The following is a 21,086-nucleotide window of genomic DNA, read 5'->3' as shown; positions in this document are numbered from 1 at the left end:
TGTCTCCAAAATGCAATAACTGGATGAGTGTGCAGAGAATTAAGTACTTACTTGCTGGAGGCACACTGGACATTGGTCAGCACAGTGAAGTTATTCCTCACACTTCGAAGGCTTGCCAAGACCTGGAAATGAAAAACAAAAGATGTTCACTCATCATTTATTCCACTCACATGCTGCGAGTGGAGGCAGGTGAAGCACAGCCTTCATGCAAACATACACTTAAAGTACATGAAATTGGTTATATTTATCCAGTGTTAAAGTTGGTTCTTATTTAACTTAACAATTTTTCTTTTTTTTCTTTTCAAACTCGCTGCATTTTCACATTTTGTTATGACTATTATTAATACAATTAGTATGTAACGTATTATTGTGCTGAATATCTGCAGAGTGAGGCACACATTTGTTTTGTCTCATGGCAGAGGGCAGTAGTGAGACAAACGATTTTGCGTGCACCTCAGCCTTAAACAATATCATTAGTGCTAGTAATGGCAAGCTAACAGCAGGTCAAGCCATCTAGTAAATTGTCGTTCTGTTAGGATTTCCAGCTTGGTTTATGTTCGTAGCCTTCTCCGGGTTTTTTGTGGTGGTTCCCGGGTTGACCTGCTGCTTGCTAAATGTTTTTTGCCGATCTGTCCTGGTTAGCCTACTATAGTAGCCGGCTAGCCTGCATGATGGGTAGCTCCCGTTATCTCTCTTTTTTCAAGTTGGCCCCATTTTGGCTGTACCATTGCTGCACCCACTTACGATACATTCTCCACAAAAGTACCAAAACTTGGCCTAAAACAGTTGTACCCTATTTGACTATTTAACACTTAAATCATTATTTCAAATGTATTACAAGGGTGGCAATGTTACTCGGATGACATCACAGGTCAGGAAGTCAAAGACGAGACAGGCTGTCTTCAAAATGCATTATCTTGGAGAATACGGATGAAATATATATAGATATTACGCAAAAAACATGTATTATTTTATCTCATTTTGCACGTTTTAGAATATGTGTACACACTTACGCAAAACGGTAGATACGAACATTTTTTCAGACTGTCGAAAAATATCCGGACATTGCCGTAAGTTAGATTTTGTATTGTGTGCACTTTTTTCCGAGTACTGTAGTGCTTCTTTCTGTCACTACTGGCGTGTGGCGCTGTGAGAGGTTACTCAGCATCCAACCCGAAGAAGAAATCCGGCTTCTACTTCCTAGTTCGTGTGTAAACATACTGTACTAGGTGTACTGTATCTATCACGCTAAGAACTTTGACATTTTTAGTGTTTAATATCTGGTGCATCTTTTCAATATGGTTGTTGTAAAGTGTAAAGAAGAGGCAAGCCGTTTCTTTTGAAAGGAAGGGGGAATAAGAAAGCTTGATGCGGTTGAGAAAATGGTTTGATCGCTTTATTTTGTCCAATTTTTACCTTGGAAGAGGAAGTCGTCTAACTCTTCCAAAAGTAAGTGAAACTTAATTTATCTTTATAGGCAAGTGAAGTCATGTTTATTTGTGACGCCCTTAATCACAAGAAGTCTCAAAGGGCTTCACAGACCACAGAATATCAACTCCTAATGTGTAGCTTTGTTTTTCAGTACTACGCTTCATCATTCAGCCTGCTTTGTAACGTTATAGAGCATATTATTTTATTAAACATTTATATTTCAGTTTCAAAACAATACAGGTTACTTATACAAGTGTTAAACATACAAAATATAGCACTGAAGCAACTTACAAACAAACTCAACATGCTTCTCGTTCGTAAGTAGGGCTGTGTCTGTATTACATTAACAACTTGAAAATACGTATTCATTAAAAATTTGGATTATTCAAATAATTTCCTATGACACTTTCTCTTCGATTGATGTTTTTGACCAAGGATGTTCTCGATTAACATATTTCATTGAATTTTGTGGAAATATTTACCTGTGCAAAAGGCGTCACAATCAGGTCATCTCCGTGTCTGCAGGGAAACAGAAATGCATATTAGAAAATTGTTTCTATAAAGAGAAATCATTGCAGATTGTGTTTTCAATTCTTTCACATTTTCCACAGACAGAAGTTCTACAATCCGGCCAGTAGCATACAATAAAGAACACTGGAGGACGGTCATTATTAAGAATCTCCAGTCCAGGAGGGTGTGTGACCTTGTGAGGTGTTTTGTACGACAACTAATCTATTTTTGTGAAGTGGGAAAAAACAAGACACTTCAAATCATTGTCATACTTTTTAGAGTTTCATATTTAGCAGCAACATCACGGTTTAGTATCTATCAAAAAGCAGCTTCTTATCCGATGTTCAACAAGTAATGTTAGAGAAAACGGAAGGTACACTGCCTCCTCCTAAGACCAGCCAATTGGGAGGGAAAACTGTTACAGGCAGACCTGCAAAACATTGAAAATCATATTTCAGAATGGATGGGAAAAATATTTAAATTTTGAAACTGTTTTAAGAATACTGTTTAAGAGTAACTGATTCGAAATCGCAGACAAAAAGAAACCGCACCTAACACCTAATGCGACTGCAATTCTCCAGCAGATGTCAATAAAGCACCCTAAATAACCAAAAATAACCAGCAACCTCCCACAAGGCCACCGAGCTGGTATTCCACCGAGCTGGTATTTCCTATTTTTGAAAAGAAAAATAACACACGTATCATTTTCTTTCCTTTTAATTGTGAATGTTTTAATTTTGACATCCACAGTTTGTTCAATATACCATATGTTGATAGTCACACAGTTAATTGCGTGTTTTAATGAATGCACTATTATTTTATATCCATGATTGTATTTTACAATATGCTGATAGTCAAATAAGTATTAATAGTTATAAAGCTAACTGTTCATAGTATTATGAGTGGCATTTTTTTATCATGTTTGATCAACACAAAATTATTTTGTCAAGACACTGAATGAAGAGAGTTGGAAAAATGTAACTATTAGTGCAATCAACTGGCACACATGACCAAAAGTATGCCAAATGGTGGGCCAAAACTACTCCACATTACCAGTTATCGTAAACTTTTCTGTCATAAAAGTGGCCCAAGTCCTTTTACTTTTTCACATGGGGCCAGATAGGTTTTGATTTTTTTTTTCGTGCCCTAACAAATTAGAATTAACATTTCAAAACTGCTTTCGGTTTTTCCTTGCGAGGTCTCTGTGTGATGTTAAAATTGGTTTGATGATCTGAAATCTTTGTGTGTGATAAACAAGCAAAAACTGAAGAAATTAGGAAGGGGAAAACACTTTTTTAAGGCACTGTATTTATTTCATCAGATATAATTACAATAAAACACTGCTGACCTATTCGTTTTGTATTTTTAATTGTATGGTTATTCTTAAATGCTTAAAAAAGGGTCATAGTCAGTGTTGGGACTAACACGTTACAAAGGAGTGCTGTAATGCTTTATTAATAACATTTTGTAACTCAAATGTTGTTACTACTTGTTGTGTTCCTACATTATGAATAAATACAGATAACTAATTATATTGTTCTTTGATTGTTGAGTACTTTTGCTTAATTTACATTGTCACACACCTCGATCCGGGTTTATGGGTTTATATTCACAGTTATGGCGGTGCTGTCTCAAACTCAGAGTACAAGAATGTTTATTTTCTCCTCATTAGATATTCTCCCTACAGTATATAATTACATCCAAGCCAAATTTACAAATATGAAATAAGATACTTAAATCGGGGAGTAAGCTTATAGGCACATCTTTGGTTGTGTGTCATCAGTAGCGAATGGTGGGCAGTGTGAGGGGTAGGGGTGTGGCCTATACAACAACAACAAAGTAATGAGAAACCAATGAGGCAAACCTGAGCACAGAATTTACTTTAAACGTGTGCTGGTTTGATCTTTTTTTGTAAAATTATTTCTACAATACACCATGCCTGGAGAATAAAGTCTCTGGCAGTACCCAGAGATTTTCGAGTGGTTTTAAACCAGAATTAAAAATAAATGCCTGGGCTAAAACTTCGTTTGCAAGTTCTCAAGATTTCCTAAGCCAAGACATATGAAGGCTTCCCCGCTTCCACTGGTTGGAGTACACATTTCCTCCTATTTCTTTTATTATTTAGCTGTTTCAGTGTAGTTTTGGGGGGTCCGTTTTTATGTGAGTATACAGTATACGGTAATTTATAAGAAGATAGTTACTTTTGGAGTAATGCGTATTTTGGTCAGTAATCTGGGGGGTGACTGTTAAATGAAATAACTAGTAACTATAACTAATTGCTATTTTTGCTCATATTAAAAAGAAAATCAAACTTACGAATGACCATTTTTTGCATGTTTGGATAAAACACACGTTTAGGGGCAAATATTATTAGCATATTCGGCAGAGTGCATAAAAAAAAAGATCATTGGCACGCAAATAGTCCTCGGGTCCAAATTCGAAAACTTCTGTAATAACAGACTAAACCAGTGTTTTGCTGTGTTGCAGTGTTTTGTTTGGCTACTGAGGTATACTGTAGTAATTGCCGTACAGTCATAGCTCTACTTACGAACGTCTCTACACACACATTTTTCAGGTTATTCAGCAAACTAAGCGTAAAAAAAAATTACCTTGAAGTACGAAATTGTTTTCAGGATACGAATAAACGGACCAGTACCGTGCGCGCTGCTTTTTGGCGCTGCGCAGTACTGTTCCTGGCAACCCGATTCGTATGGGTGAGCACCAGCATGCTCTTGTGTCTACCGCTTATTCTTTGTGTCCACTTCCGGTCCCATTCACGCTCCATAAAAAGTACTGTGCGTTCTATATGCTAACGATACGATTAATGACGAACCCCAAGAACAACTTTCAAAAACCGAGCAGTAAGGAGAAAATAAACGGAAAAGTGAGCATCAAGGAAAAAATAAACCGAATAGAGTTTTCCTGGACATTGCAACAATGCAGGAAATAATTGAACAGTATGAAAAGAGGATCCATATTTGTCGCCAAGATATATGGCCGTAATACATCTACAATTAGTTCTTCAAAAAATAGGACGCAAAAAACCCTGCTGAGGACCAGTAAACATAAAGGCCAGTTAAAAAGTAAGAGAATATTTTTATTATTTCCTTTATTTTTTGATTTTTTTACATTGTGTGACTCTCGTTTTAAGTTTTAGGTCTGGTATTGTAATTTTAACATGTATTTGTTTCATATTCTGATGCTTTTTTATTATTTATTAAAAAAAAATATATACTTTTGCATTTCTTGGAACGGATTAGCGGACTTACATTAAAAATGTGCTTCTACTTACAAATATTTAAGGGTACAAATCTACTCCCGGAACAAATTAAATTCGTAAGTAGAGGTCCGACTGTACGGTGACATGGGAAATTATCCAATATGTGTGCCTGTGCAGTCTAGGAAAGGAAAGGATCTTTCATTTGAATTTACTTTTACCGGAGATGCAACAGCACCGACCTGTGGTGTCCTGCGGGATTTTTTTTCACTGAAAGAAATGTGCCTTGGCACAAAAAGGTTAGAAAAACACTACATTAAACCATTGTCAGTTTTGTAGCTATGCCTCTGATGCAGCCAAAGAATGTACACGTTCATATTTCTACTCACAGCTCAGAGGCGACGGAGGAGTTCCGTGACATAGACTTGGGTGAAAGATCATAGTCGCTGTCCGAGCGATACAAAAAGGACTCTCTGCGCTGACTGTGACCCGGGAAGTTGGTGTGAAGGACAAGTCCCGAGCCGGGGGAAGCTTGTGGGTCCAGAGGACTGCAGCCGGATGAAGGCCCATTCTCCACATCAAAACTGCAAACAAAGTAGCAAATTGATTTTGATCGGTCATACAATTTAAAAACCAAATTGGCATTGAACAAATTAAACATTATTGATTGACTGAATGTATCCAATGTCTCTGGAATATGAAGCACTCAGTGGCCTTGCACGGCTTTAACTAACTGGCTGAAGATAAAACAAGTGAAGCGCAGATTGATTAATGCCTGCATCCTCTTCAGGGATACACACACTCACACACACATACACGAATAATTGCAAGATCATATATACAAAGACATGCACGGATAGTCTTGACCTGGTAAAGGGTGGAATTAACACGCTACAGTGCACCATGCTCATTTGCTGATGGCCATTAGTCAGATACAAGCGAGTGTTTTGGGGACGACCCATTTTTGTCTATAAGCACTTTCAAAAAGCTTTATTGAAAATAAAATAACAAAAAATATATTATTGCTCACTGTTTTTCATTACTTTAACTATTATGCACTGTTTACATTATGGTTACCATTGGCCAATAACGTTGCTGTTATTTGATTTCCGAAACCTTTAGGGCGGATCTGCTTTTCTTTTTTTTTTTTTTTTTTTTAACTTTTTATTTCTCACACCAATTTTGACAGAGGTTTGATTCCTCCATCATACATCAACACAAAATATATACATTTGACACACTCATAAATAACAGAAGAAACAAAGAAGAAAAAAATACTATTAATAGAAAGGAAGAATAAATGTTCATACAATACATCCATACAAAAAGAAATATATATATATATATATATACACATAAATATATATATATATATATATATATACATATATATAAAATAATAAATCAAAATATACACAAAAAAAAAAAAAAAAAAAAACCACACATAATAAATAGGGGGAGGTGTTTAGACATCAAGTAAAATTTGTGTGATAGGCTTCCATCTTTTCTCAAATTGGTCAAGTTTCAGTTGAAGTTTTGCAGTGATTTTTTCCATAATGTACATTTGCTTTAATTTGTCTCTCCATTGTTTTATGTCAGGAGGTTGTGGTTTCAGCCAGGACACTGTGATCATTTTCTTTGCTACCAGAAGCATTACCCTTAGTATATATTTCTGTTGACCAGATAGTAATTCTTCTGGCAAAATTCCTATTACGTAAGCCTTTGGGTCCAACCGCAACTCCCAGCCCGTGATTAATTTTATTTCTCTCTGGATACTTCTCCAAAAATTTAATATTACAGGGCAATTCCAGAAAATATGCGTAAAGTCACCGACCCCCCCACAGTTACGCCAGCATAGATTTGATGTATTTTTATATTTTGAAGTGATAGAGGGTGTATAGAAGAATCGCATTTTTACTTTCCATTCAAACTCCCTCCATGTCGGGCTGTTGGTTATTTTGTGTCCCTCTTTCAATGTTTTTTCCCATTCGTTGTCTTTTATCGCTACATTAGTTTCTTGTTCCCATTTTTCCTTAACTGCCATGTCCTCATTACTGAGATCCATTCTCAGGGCTTTATATAGTTTTGATATAACCCCCTTTATTGATTGTCCTTTTGTATACGATATTAATAATTCCTCTACCTTAGTTGGCTCCTTACATATTTTCCCCCATTCCTCGTGTTTCTGGAGGTAATGCCTTAGTTGCAAATATTTGTAAAAATCATTTCTGGGTAGGTCAAACTCTTGTTGGAGTTGTTCGAATGATTTCATTGCCTGTGCTTCCAATACTTGGGTAATCAACATCAGTCCTTTTTGGGCCCATTTTTGAAACCCTACCTCCATACCCCCAGGTTTAAAGTCTGGATTTTTCGCTATTTTGGTAGCCCTATTCACAGATCTTGATATTTTTAATTTTTTTTGTATTGTTGACCAAGTTTTAATAGTTCCCTTAATCCATTCATTCTGGATTTTTAATTTCTTCCACCTCGTGACTGATATGTATGGTAACGATTCCACCAGCATATTTGGACAAGATCGTTGCTCCATGTCCACCCATATCGCATCTTTGTCTGTAGTAATCCACAAGATGAGTGCTTTAATTTGAGCTGCCCAATAGTAATATTTAATATTGGGTAGGTCTAGGCCCCCCTTTTCTTTAGGAGCTAACAGGGTTTTGTATTTTATTCTAGGTTTCTTGTTTTGCCAAAGGAATTTTGCTATTAACTTATTTAACATTTTAAATGTGGATGCCGGGATCAGAATTGGATCTGCTTTTCTTAACCTAGAGGATTTAATTACAAGAAAGGGGAGGACCCTTACAACAGATTGGAATTTTTGCATGTGTACAGTTTTCTCCTGTTCTCCTTGCAGGTTAAAAAATGATATGTCTCCTCTCTTCTTCTTACAGTATATGCGCTGGAGCAGTTTGTTTTTTGGCCAAGGCACACTGTTTTCTGAACAATTGGAACTTTCAAAGAATCAATGGTTGTTTGGTTTGTTTCTTTTATATTGCAGATGTTTGACTGTTCTACCTAATAATTATTTTTTTCAAATGAGTGATTTTAACCATTACTGAGAAAACCAATTCACTGTCAATTGCCATTAAGCTTATTATGTCTCCATTCCCTTCTCAAGGTTTTTTCATTTTCCTCAATGTTGAGGTTTTTGAGTTTTTCCTTTCCGTCATGTAGGTTTTGAGACCCCTTGTGATTAAGAACTATACAAATAAACATGACTTGACTTGACTCCATTCGGGGAATTCCAAAATGAGTCAAGACTCCTAAGATAAAAGTGAGAATGCAAAAAAAATGTAGAAAAGAGAAAACGAATGAGAATGTTCCCAATTGTTCTTTTGTTTTGTTGTTCACCTGATGTTTTGTACAGCCATTTTTTTTTTGCCTTCACTCTGAAAATGCTGGTCTACTAGTGACCCCAAGGGCGAAGAAGAGAACCGCAGGTTCAAGAGCGTTCTAAATTCGGGCCCCGATATTGTGGAATGCTCTGCCCCCTTAGATTCAATCTGCAACCTCAGTGGAACTACAGTACTTACAGTGCATCCGGAAAGTATTCACAGCGCTTCACTTTTTCCACATTTTGTTATGTTACAGCCTCATTCCAAATTGTGTTAATTTAATCTCTTATCTCAAAATTCTACCCAAAATACTCCATTATGACAATGTGAAAAAGTTTTTTTTTTTTTTTTTTTTTTTTACTTTTTTTGAATTTATTAAAAATAGAAAACTAAGAAAATACATTTACATAAGTATTCACAGCCTTTGCCACGAAGCTCAAAATTGAGCTCAGGTGCATTTTTTATCCACTGATCATCCTTGAGATCTTTCTATAGCTTAATTGGAGTCCACCTGCAGTAAATTCAGTTGATTGGACATGATTTGGAAAGGCACACACCTGTCTACATAAGGTCTCACAGTTGAGTGTGCATGTCAGAGCACAAACACCAAGCATAAAGTCAAAAGAACTGTCTGTAGAACTGCGAGACAGGATTGTCTTGAGGCACAAATCTGGGGAAGGATACAGAAAAATTTCTGCTGCTTTGAAGGTCCCAATGAGCACAGTGGCCTCCATTATTCGTAAATGGAAGACATTTGGAACCACCAGGACTCTTCCTAGAGCTGGCCGGCTTTCTAAACTGAGCGATCAGGAAAGAAGGGCCTTAGTCAGGGAGGTGACCAAGAACCCGATGGTCACTCTGTCAGAGCTCCAGCGTTCCTCTGTGGAGAGAGGAGAGCCTTCCAGAAGGACAACCATCTCTGCAGCAATCCACCAATCAGGCCTGTATGGTAGATTGGCCAGACGAAAGCCACTGCTTAGTAAAAGGAACATGGAAGCCCGTATGGAATTTGCCAAAAAGCACCTGAATGACTCACAGACCATGAGAAACAAAATTCTCTGGTCTGATGAGACAAAGATTGAACTCTTTGGTGTGAATGCCAGGTGCCATGTTTGGAGGAAACCAGGCACCGCTCATCACCAGGCCAATACCATCCCTACAGTGAAGCATGGTGGTGGCAGCATCATGCTGTGGGGATGTTTTTCAGCAGCAGGAACTGGCAGACTAGTCAGGATAGAAGGAAAAATGAATGCAGCAATATATAGAGATATCCTGGATGAAAACCTGCTCCAGAGCGCTCTTGACCTCAGGCTGGGGCGAAGGTTCATTTTTCAGCAGGACAACGACCCAAAGCACACAGCCAAGATCTCAAAAGATTGGCTTCAGAACCACTCCGCAAATGTCCTGGAGTGACCCAGCCAGAATCCAGACTTGAATCCGATCGAACATCTCTGGAGAGATCTGAAAATGGCTGTGCACAAACGTCTCCCATCCAACCTGATTGAGCTTGAGGCTTATTGCAAAGAAGAATGGGCAAAACTGCCTAAAGATAGGTGTGCTAAACTTGTGGGATCATATTCAAAAAGACTTGAGGCTGTATTTCCTGCCAAAGGTGGATCAGCAAAGTATTAAGCAAAGGCTGTGAATACTTATGTAAATGTGATTTCTTAGTTTTCTATTTTTAATAAATTCAAAAAAAGTTAAAAAAAAAAAAAAACTTTTTAACATTGTCATAATGGAGTATTTTGTGTAGGATTTTGAGATAAGAGATTCAATTAATACAATTTGGAATGAGGCTGTAACATAACAAAATATGGAAAAAGTGAAGCGCTGTGAATACTTTCCGGATGCACTGTATATTTTATAGCTTATGAATGACCTATATTTCTTGTTGACAATATCTGTGTATTATTTGTTATTGCAACATCCATTGCAGCCTGGTCATCCTGGAAGGTGGACTACCTCATGTGCGGTCCCTTCTTAAGGTTTTGTTGAGGTTTTTGAGTTTTTCTTTGCCTTCATGTTTGTTTTAAATCAGGGGATGGTGTAATAACAGTATGTGGTTTGCAATAATCTGTGGTCTGTCCTGTCCTTTGAGACTCCTTGTGATTAAGGGATATACAAATAAACATGACTTGACTTGTTAAAAAAAAAACAACTACTGGTACATATTATTTTTCTGTAAGCGTGATTAATATCAAGTTCACCATTCATTATCCCTTCATAAACTGGATTGGGTAATGCACAAAAAGTTTTTTTCCCTGCAAGTTGGGGGAAACTTTTGAAAAGCGCTCTCCTCATACTCCATATTATGGAGGGGGGTTTGGCAACACGCGGCTCAGGAGCCGCATTTGGCTCTTTAGCGCAGCCGAGGGGCTCTCGGGCGCTTTTCTAAAAAATTTTACACATAGGAAAAGGAAAATAGAAAAAAAATGTTTTTTTTTCTAATATGGTTTCAGTAGGAGGATAAACGTCACAAAAACACTTTTAACAAGTTCCAGTGCTGTAAAAATGTCAGCAATAGATATTATACAGTGGTACCCCGGTCTTCAACCGCCTCAATCCTAAACAAAATCAGCGTTCGACCAAAAAATGTCAGCAAAAAAATGTTTTCATACTCGCCCCGGAATTCAGTGACCAACCGAAAATAGCCGAGTCAAAATAGCCGAAAATATTCGAATCGAATGAGATTTGGCGAGTAACAAGTGGAGCCGATTGAAACAGAGATACACTCAGCGGCGCAAGTTAGCCTATCTTTAGCGCCACTTCTACCGGACCGTCAATGAGTGAAGGCGTACGTCATTTTAGAAGTTAATATTTTCCTAGTTTTGTGCTTTTACGTTGTTTTCGAACTTGGGTCCCAAGAACAGCGATAAAGGGAAGGATAAGAGGAAAACAATGAGGCAAACTACTGGACTTAAAAAGGAAATAATCGTGAAGTATGAAAATGTTTTTCGAGCGTCCGATATCGCCTTGCAATATGGCATTGCAAAGTTGACAATTTCGACTTTTATAAAACATAAAGAAGCGATAAAGAAAGCTGATGTGATAATATTATGTCACACTTTAAAAAAATAGTGCAAAAGAAGAAGCAGCTGACAATGGACAGGTTTCTTATTAAAGGAGAAGAGTAAGGCTTAGCAGTAACCTTCCCAAACCCATTCCTGTATGCCACCACACCACTGTTCAAAGGTCTGTGACAGATACAAAATAGTTTATATTTCTTCTTTTTTATGTTCATTTGTATTATGTACACATTTATGGACTTTAATGTTGTTTACATACACATTTACTTAATATTTTAGGTATTTTTTTTAATGGGTGGAACGGATTAAAATACTTAGCATTGTTTCCTGTGGGAAAAACCATTTCAGTACTCAACCAAATTGGTACTCAACAAACAACCAGGAACGCATTATGGTTGAGGACCGGGGTACCAATGTATTTCAACTAGGAACTGATGCAAGTTCTCGAGCTACAAGCTGAACTCTGGTACAACGCTCCTTCACTTTACTCTCTCTTTCTCTCGCCCGTTTTATTGAAACCAAGGAGGTAATAAAGTGGGGAAAACTGTTCACAGATGGTGACTACACAAAGCAATAATTCATCAAGATATCAGAGGACACACTTGCAGACTTCAAGAACAAAAGTGAAATAATGCAGAAAATTAAACACTTATCTCTCTCCTCGGTGAAGTAAAAGGCCGTTAAAATGGCAAGCAACCGAACAACAAATCAAGAGCATTCAGCACCAGAATACTCTATTGAAAGTGATGGATTACTTCAGTGCATTTCTTTAATTTTTCCAAAGCCATGAGAATTATGTAATTTATTAAAATTGGAATGAAGTTGAACTTGAGGCAGGAATCTACAATAAAGTATGGTGCATCATTATCCAGAAGATCATTTCATCCAACTTTTTTGATAGTAGGCCAATATAGACACATAAAGCATACGTTTATTATAAGGCTTATGAAAGGCTTTTAATTTTTTGCGGCTCCGAGCAACCTTTTTTGGGCGGGTCCAATATGGGTTTTGGGTTGCCTACCACTGGTCTGGAGAATAAAGTATTCACAGATAAAAAAACTATACGGCGTCAGAGTGTGGTATGCTTGAAGCACGGCAGCAGTCAGAAAAAAACATACAGTCATAAAAACAACTAAGAAAATCAATGGCTGCTCTTTGCCCAGTCTTGATGACATTTTCGGCTTACAGTAGAGCCAACCCCATTATAAAGGACCACCTATTTGACATGTTAACCAGAATAGAAAAGCATCAAAGGACTTCAGCCATCCCTAGTTTTTATCCCGTGATACATCAAATCCATGAAGTAGTAACCTTTATTTCACGCGATCATTTTACAATGAAATACTCAACAAAACAGGGAAATCCAAGAACACAACTTTTTTACAAGCTCAAGCATTTGTTTACAAATACAAGTACGGCATACTTTACCTGTAAACATTCTTTCTTATTTATTTATTTTTTTTACCAATAAATACTATCTTAATAATGCAAAACACAGTGCATGATGAAAATCCACGTTAAAGCGAGTTTCTCCAATTGTAGGTTTTAAACAAATATGGGACATTACTACTTTTGATCGACAGAAAAGAGTATTTTAAAAAATAGATTTAAAAATATATTTTCCGTCAAGTGTTCGTGGCGGACTGGTCATTCCAGAGTAATCACAAAAGGATCACAGCAAATCTGCGTGTACAATACAGAACTTGTCGGCACATGCATGCCTGCACTTGACTCAAACTATTGAATGCTCGACTGCGTCAGGCCTCAGGTCAATATCTTGTTTTATGACAGACAATCACTTGCAAACCACATAATTCAGCATCACTTGCTCTTCTCATCTGATTCAGGAACAGCAAGCATATGGATTGCAGGCAAAACCTTAACTCTGTTTAAATCAGGGTCTGGCAACCCAAAATGTCAAAAGGGCCCTATTAAACACTGGAGCTGCAAACAATTAAAAGCCTTATATAAGCCTTATCATGAATGCAACACTGGGTATGTACGATCTATATTAGCAATATTCAAAGGTTTACTGTCTAAACCAGACTTAGAGAAACTTATTCATGCATTTATCTCTAGCAGGTTAGACTACTGTAACGGCCTTCGGACTGGACTTTCTAAACGAGCTTTGAGACAGCTGCAGAAGATCCAGAACGCTGCTGCTCGGGTCCTGACTAGAACCAGGAAGTACGACCATATTAGTCCTGTGCTCAGGTCTCTGCACTGGCTTCCTGTCGCTCAGAGAATAGACTTTAAAACAGCTCTACTGGTGTACAAGTCTCTTCATAGTCTAGCACCAAAGTACATCTGTGACATGTTGGTCCCATATGAACCATCTCGGACCCTGAGAACCTCAGGGACAGGCCTTCTGCTGGTGTCCAGAGCCAGCACTAAACAGGGTGAAACTGCGTTTCAGTTCCATTCAGCTAAACTCTGGAATAGTCTTTCTGATGACGTCAGACAGTCGTCTACTCTGACAGTGTTTAAGTCCAGGCTGAAAACAGCTCTGTTCAACTGTGCATACAACTGACAGGGTTCTATCTGCACTCTTCACTTTATTTTAATTCATTGATTTTATTATGTTTTATCTGAGGTTTTAATGCATTTTAAAAAACACATTTTAAATTTTCAATGTCTTTCCTTTTATGTTTTAACTGTAATTGTGTTTTTAACCTGTCTCTTTGCCATTTCTGTAAAGCACTTTGAGTTACTTTTTGTATGAATTGTGCTATACAAATAAACTTGCCTTGCCTATTAGCGCAAAGTGACTAAGTTGGATGCAGTGCATCCTAAGACGACTGATGCAGCAATCTAATACAGATGCTCCCCTACTAAAGACCATTTGACTTACGTAAAACGGTAGATACGAACATGTCGGAAAAGATGCTGACATTGCTGTTAGATTTTGTATTGTGCGTACCTTTTTCCAAATAGAGGACAGTTCTGTAGTGCTTCTCTCCGCAGCGTGGCGCTGTGAGAGGTCACCCAGCATCCAACCCAAAGAAGAAATCCGGCCCCTACTTCCTAGTTCGTGTGTAAACATACTACATGTACTGTATCTCTAGCGCGCTAAGAACTTTCTTAATGTTTAATATCTCGCGCATCCATTCAAGATGGTTGGTGTAAAGTGTAAAAGAAGAGGCGAGCCGTTTCTTTTGAAATGAAAGTGGAATAAGAAAGCTTGATGCGGTTGAGAAAATGGTCGGAACGTTTTTTTCTGCCACTTTCTTCTACGGAGGAGGAAGTCTCTTGAAGATCATATTCTAAAAGTAAGTTAAACTCAACTTTATTAATCTTTATAGAGCATATTATTTTATGAAATGTTATTTTTTTTAGTACGAAACAATACAGGTTACCTATACAAGCCTTAAATATACTTATATAAATATACAAAATATAGCACTAAAGCAACTTACAAATTCAACTTACGAACAATCGTGAGTAGGGCAGCGTCTGTATGCCGCCTCAAGTTTAACTTATTTACAGTAATTACAGGTTGTTTCATTGCTTTTATAAAATTGCTGTGATAAGATTTGTAAAAACAACGAAATGGAACGAGCATAGAGTGCCCTTTATTTGGGCAACAGAAAGGGTGCATTAATAATAAAAAAAATGGCAGCCTTTTAAAAAGCTAAAGAAAATGAAATGTATACAGTTTCAGTTTGATTTCTGTGCAAATGTCAAACAAGTATAGGTAAAATGCAGCAGCATCCTATTATCTCTCTTGATCATTGGGCCTGAAAAACAAAGCACACTAATTTCCCTGAGTGTCATTCTTAGTATATATTGTTAAAAATTCAGAAATAACTGAATTAAAAACAGCTACTTTGTTACTAAAAAGTGCTTATGAAAAGATTGTGTTCTTGCACCATTGTTTAATGTGACTTCTGTGTTGAAATTAGGAGTGTAGCATTACATTGTGATGCTGCCCCTTCGGCTCCAACTCAGAAAAGACGGGAGAGAGAAGAAAACAAGCACAGGTGAGAAGTGCCGAAGTAATTCTAATGCAATCTTTATTCTATACACTTTTACAGAATCAGAAATGGTTAAAACGTTTTTTGTCATGTTTCTCCTTTTACAAAAAAACATATTGAAAAATACATACATTTCCTTCCCACATCTTTATCATTTATGGAAAAGCGCCAGGGAGCCCTTGCGCAGCACTACAGAGCCGCATGCGTCCTGAGCCTAAGGCTGCGGACCCCTGGTTTGAGCCCTTTGCTAAACTGATTATGAAAACCTTGTAGATAATATATAAATGAGATGTTTACTACGTCAGAGAGTTTTAGTGTCAGACTTATGGCTGTTGTTAATCTTTCGTAAGACGAAAGGTCAAAGTTGAGTTAGGGTTGGTTATCGTTGTGTTTCTCAACCTTTTGTGAGCAAGAGCACATTTTTTCAATCAAAAACTCTCCAAGCTTTCCACCTATTAAAAAAAGTAATTCTCAGCTAATTTTTCAATTTTTGTAAATTTTCCTGTCGTCTTCAAAATGTATCATGTGCCATTTTATGTCCCAGCTGCTGTTCAGGAGGTACTACAGGGAAATCATTTTGGTTAATAATTATGTTAGTTGACTTTATTTTACCTCTTGTTTTAGTTTTTATATTATGTTAAGCAGTGGTGGGCCATGAGAGCCTACAAGGCCTTGTCAGCTGGCCTAAAATAATCAGAGTCATGTAATGGTTAAAATATTTGGTCCATCAATACTTTTAAAGACTGATGCTGTTTTTTGTGCTTTGCCTGAATAAAGACAAAATTGATAGTAAACATAGAAGACAGCACCAAGACCCCTTGTTACTTCGGGCTTTGGTTATTGCTGGTTGACTCCTTCGTGGATTTTGAATTTAATTGAGTTTTTCTTTATTGTCATATCTTTGCATTGTGCATTGTGTTTTAACGGCAGTGACAGATTAGAGAGGGTTCTCTGTGTTGGGTGGGAGTGATGGTGATATGCTGTCAGGAAAACACCCGGTGGGTGCTGTTCGCTATGCTTCCCAGCTACATTGAAAATAAATTATCAATTAAAAATGAACCCTGAGGAAAGTTTGAAGGGCTCAAAGAAATGTCTATTACCAGCGGGTGCTTCGTGGATTATTATTGGTTCCCCAAGCAACTCTTGCTGCGTCCCGGAGAAGCCACGAGCGGTTCTGCTGGTCCAGCCTACTGCTAACGGCTGGGCTAACAACTCTTCGAAGCCGCTGCTGTGAACCATGTATCTTGCCAACGTCAAGTACATTAGCCATGAAACGGCTGGCTTGGAGCAAGAATTCGTGGGAAACGGCTAGATCCGAGAATAGCCGATGATAGCGCGCAGCTAGCCAGACGCTCCCTAAATGGCTTTCTAACACTGAAAGAAGCCCTCCAATTTCGTTTTACTTTTGTATAACGACAATATAAACATTCATTCAACTGCAATTATGTGTTGTGTGTTATTATTCATAGATCTATAATTGTTATTTTGTGACAGTCGTGAACTTTCAGTCAGTTTTGACGTCATCTCGAGACAAGTTTAACCCTTTGGGGGCTTTTATGAAGTTGCAACGCTATTTCACGAATTTTCACTTTTCTTGGATGATTCTGGTCCCCATTAACAGCAAAAACCGAGGGATCTGCGATTCAAAATGTCTGTCAGTTTCCTTTCATTGCTTCTCTCCTGCTTGTGCTGCTTCCAGACTTGTACTTTCATATTTAAGCATTTGACTAATCACATTTCAGGATTATTTGTTTCTAGGTTTAGAAATTTGCCATTGGGCCTTCAATCTTATATTTGCAGGTGTCCTCGCATTACCACATTGCAGTGATACTGTTGTGGGTTCACCCAATTAATTTAGAATTGGTTCATTAGCCCTGCATTAAGGCGTAGAGAAACGTTACCGCTTTCACAAGCAATACAGTATATTCAGCATGTACACCGTTTCTGTTGAACGGACATTTTCAGACTAGAAATGTCTTAAAAAGCGGGAAATAAAACCAAAAATAAACAAAAGAAGAAAAATATAAAAGGAAAATGAAAAAAGGTGGGACAAAAAAAGAAAAAAAAAGTAAAAAGACAGTTTTGGGGAGGTCGCTTTAATCAGTATATTATAAATAATAAACCAAATCAGTTACAAGATTTTAATTTACCCGCACAACCTCATCAGATAATTACAAAACAGTGATATGCTGCAACATACTGGAAATGGATTAATTTTATAGGTAATCTGCTGATGACGGGACAAAGACCAGAGGCACACTTCTTGAAAATATTTACAAATTTGTAATGATCAATTAGATACAACGGGACAATTCTCTGAGGCACAACAGAGAAAGTCTTACCGCAAACTAGTTAACAAACACTCTGTTATGGTATAGCTTTCCAGCCTTTTTGTAGTTAACAAAATGCAGGAAGGCAATCGTTGATCTGGTGGTTGAAATGTAGAAGGATATTCAAACATTTAAACTTGGAAAAACAGCACAAAGACAGCTTTAGGGAACAAGAAACCGGTACTGTGTAATTGGATGTTTTTGTCTGAGAACTCAGTCTTACTCGAATTGTTTTTGCGTACTTTCTCGTAAAGTTCATCTATGGAAAAACACTGTTAGTGTCGCACGCTAACTATGGTAATGCAATAACGTGTCTTTTTGACAAAGGGCACATGGTCGGCATGTGCGCAGACAGGAGGTATGCCAAAAAGTGATTTTTATGTAACCTGATGAGCGGTTCAGAAGACCACAGGCTGGAAGTTTCATTTTAATATGAAGCATGAACCAAAGTGGTGCTGTCTATGTTTGAAAGACTTTGTTTTTTGTACACCGGAAATTCATTAATCTTATTGCGAACAATTAGCCATTATGATATTCCAGGAAAGCATTGTATTATGTGTCTTTGCTAAATCCATTGAAGCCTTGTCATCATTGAGGGGGGATTTACCTCCTTCCTAAAGTTTCATAATTTTCGTCATGCTGAGGTATATTGAGTTTTTCCCTTGGTTTCAAATCAGCGAATGTTCTAGAGATGTTCTGTGCAGCCTTTTGATTAATGGCTAAATAAAAGGTGACATGACTTGCTTTACCAACATTGTAAGATCAACATACAGGAATGACCTTAAATCTGGACATTATTTAGGGAATTACTATGTTTTAAAAAATGCTTTGAGTGAGGATGGGAGTGTGTACTTCTAAAGATATTGTTACACTTGTCATTTCTACCGATAGAGATATAAATTTGACAAATATGTTTAGCATGTGATTTGAAAATTACTTTAAGTAAATTCCTAAAAGCTCTAAAACCTCTTCAAAGGTATAGCAGAACAAGTTTGGTTGGATACCGAAAATATTTCGGAACCATTCATTCTTGCACTTTCCTTTCATTTTTTTCACAAGGGCCGCAGGTTTCTAGATACAGTTCTGGAAGTATTCATTGAAAACACAGCACTTTTTGTCCGTACAAGCTCCCAAGTGAGCAAAATTCCAGGTCCTCAAGGTTACTTGGGTGTTGCCTCTTAGATTGATTGCTTAAACATTAGATGAGTGTTCAGGTTCGCCTGAGAAAACTGTTTTTGGAGTTAAGCAAATACAAAAACCTAGACGTTACCAGTGGGGTAGGGGCACAAGTTATGGTTATGGTATAGGCATCGAGCATTATCAGTTTTACAATTTGAAATGTTTTGAAAAGAAACTTTCATAGCCACAGCAGAGGACAATCCAGTCCCTGTTCAAATAACATTTCCAGAGAAAGCCAAAAACGAGCATAGCTGTCTCTAAGACGAAAAACAGTTCTAAGATGTGTTTATGAATCAGGGGGAAGTACATTTTGTTACATTGAGGAAGAATACACATTTTTATGAAGGAAGAATCCATCCAAACACATCCTGTCTAGTAAATTAAAATTGGATTGTTATGATTATCAAAAGCCCTCTCAGCTTAACTGATTTAATAATTAAATACAGCACTTTTTTAAAGTCTTATGTATTATCATAATTCTCTAAAATCAAAAATCATGGAAGGTCAACAAATATTTGACTGGCAAGGCCATTTATGACAATCAAAAGGACTGTACTTTGGTGAGCCACTCATATGCCCATTTGTGGCTACCTGAGGCCCCTGAGTACAAAGTTGGTAACCCCTCAGTATATTGATTTCAATCCAGCAACCATCCCTCTTGAAAACAGAATGAATACTCAGTAATGGTTCCAGAACTGTGCATCTAAAATTCCTGTATGTAAAAACACTAAAGTATATTTACTCCTGATTGGGTCAGTCCAAAGTGGTTTCCCTTTTATCTTCTTGCCGTACCACATGTTTTTCCACCTGAGACAAAGTGCCCACAGTCCTCCAGGGAAAGGCCTCGCCTTGTACTTCACACTTCATTTACTCCATAACCTGATTAAACAGACGTTCATGGGTAAACAGATATTATTCCGTGTTGATACATTGTATCCTGATGTTGAATACACAGATTCTGTACACCTAGGTACTAGTCCAATAGCAGATGTATGCATCTTTTAACTCTACTCAACATTTTACTAACGATAGTGTACTGTATACACAGTTGCAGAAAGACTATGTATGAAAAAGTAGGATAAAAGAAGGTTCCAACGTGTTTACATACGGTAGATCTTAGAAGAGTCTGTTGAGGATTTTACAGCTATGTGGATGACACCAAATTGCTTGTCTACCTAACAACGCTTCTTTATGCAACCCATATTTTTAAGAATGTTATTTGTAGTTTTTTTAGTTGGTAAAATCCCTTATTAGGTCACATCACAGTGTCACCTCCGGTCTTTGTGTATCCCATTTATGGAACAATACTCCACTTGTCAAATCAAGTGTCTTGATTACTAATGCGTTCACTGATTTCCAGACCCATAAATTGCAACCAGTACAAAACTCTGCCACTCACATTTCCTCAAATCGTATCACACATTTTCCATCTCCATTGGTTGAAAACATCATATCATATATTTAATTGTATTGTTTATATCCTATAAGAGAGCAAAAGGGAAAAAGGTTGGCTTTATTACCTTTAATTGGATGTTAGGAAATTGATATTGTTTTGTTATTAAGTTCTTTAATTTTTATTTGTAAATCTGCTAGTTTCCTGACTACTTGAGTAAGTTAGGAGTCTAAATTACACAAAAGTGGCCAAAGTTCTATAAAGATTCATACTAAAGAGCACAAACACGCACAAAAAAAATAAAATATGTATATCTGTTTTGTGACCTACCAAGCTCTAGGGTCAGTTCTCTCAACATTTTAATTTTAAGAAATATTTCATGGAGTACACTGGAAACAGCCCATTTAAAAGTAAATATTGTAAAGCTATGAGAATAAGAAACTAAAGGTCTGAAATGTCACTACTTTATGCTGGAGGGGATGCAATTATTTTTAACCTGAATACACCTGCAAGATATAAATGGAATTGTGTTAGGCAGTTCTGAGCTTCTGCTTCAGCCTACTCCCCTTAGGCACACGTCTCTTGTATTACACAGCATTTTTTGTGCAAATATTTCATTGTTTCCTTTTGTCATTCCCTGGTTGAGGTATTTTTTGTGCTGTGTCCACCCCAA

The 21,086-nt window shown here is 37.3% G+C and overlaps 1 protein-coding gene across 3 annotated transcripts in view; it reads right to left on the bottom strand.

The window, feature by feature from the left end:
* The window catches only part of pde4ba (phosphodiesterase 4B, cAMP-specific a), a 201,962-nt gene that overhangs the window by 72,687 nt on the left and 108,189 nt on the right, over positions 1-21,086 (bottom strand). For all 3 annotated transcript variants that reach the window (XM_088350230.1, XM_088350231.1, XM_088350232.1), the window contains 3 exons: positions 5,548-5,742; positions 1,914-1,950; positions 52-122 (listed from right to left, as the gene is read on the bottom strand). In XM_088350230.1, the coding sequence (XP_088206356.1) occupies positions 52-122; positions 1,914-1,950; positions 5,548-5,742 (303 nt within the window). The remainder of the gene's footprint in view (positions 1-51; positions 123-1,913; positions 1,951-5,547; positions 5,743-21,086) is intronic.

This window comes from Urocampus carinirostris, chromosome 12 (genome assembly GCF_059441175.1).
Source record: "Urocampus carinirostris isolate Australia breed hairy pipefish chromosome 12, RoL_Ucar_1.0, whole genome shotgun sequence".
Taxonomy (NCBI): domain Eukaryota; kingdom Metazoa; phylum Chordata; class Actinopteri; order Syngnathiformes; family Syngnathidae; genus Urocampus; species Urocampus carinirostris.
The sequence above is the reverse complement of the archived record's forward strand: the minus strand, read 5'-3'. Positions and strand labels throughout refer to the sequence as shown.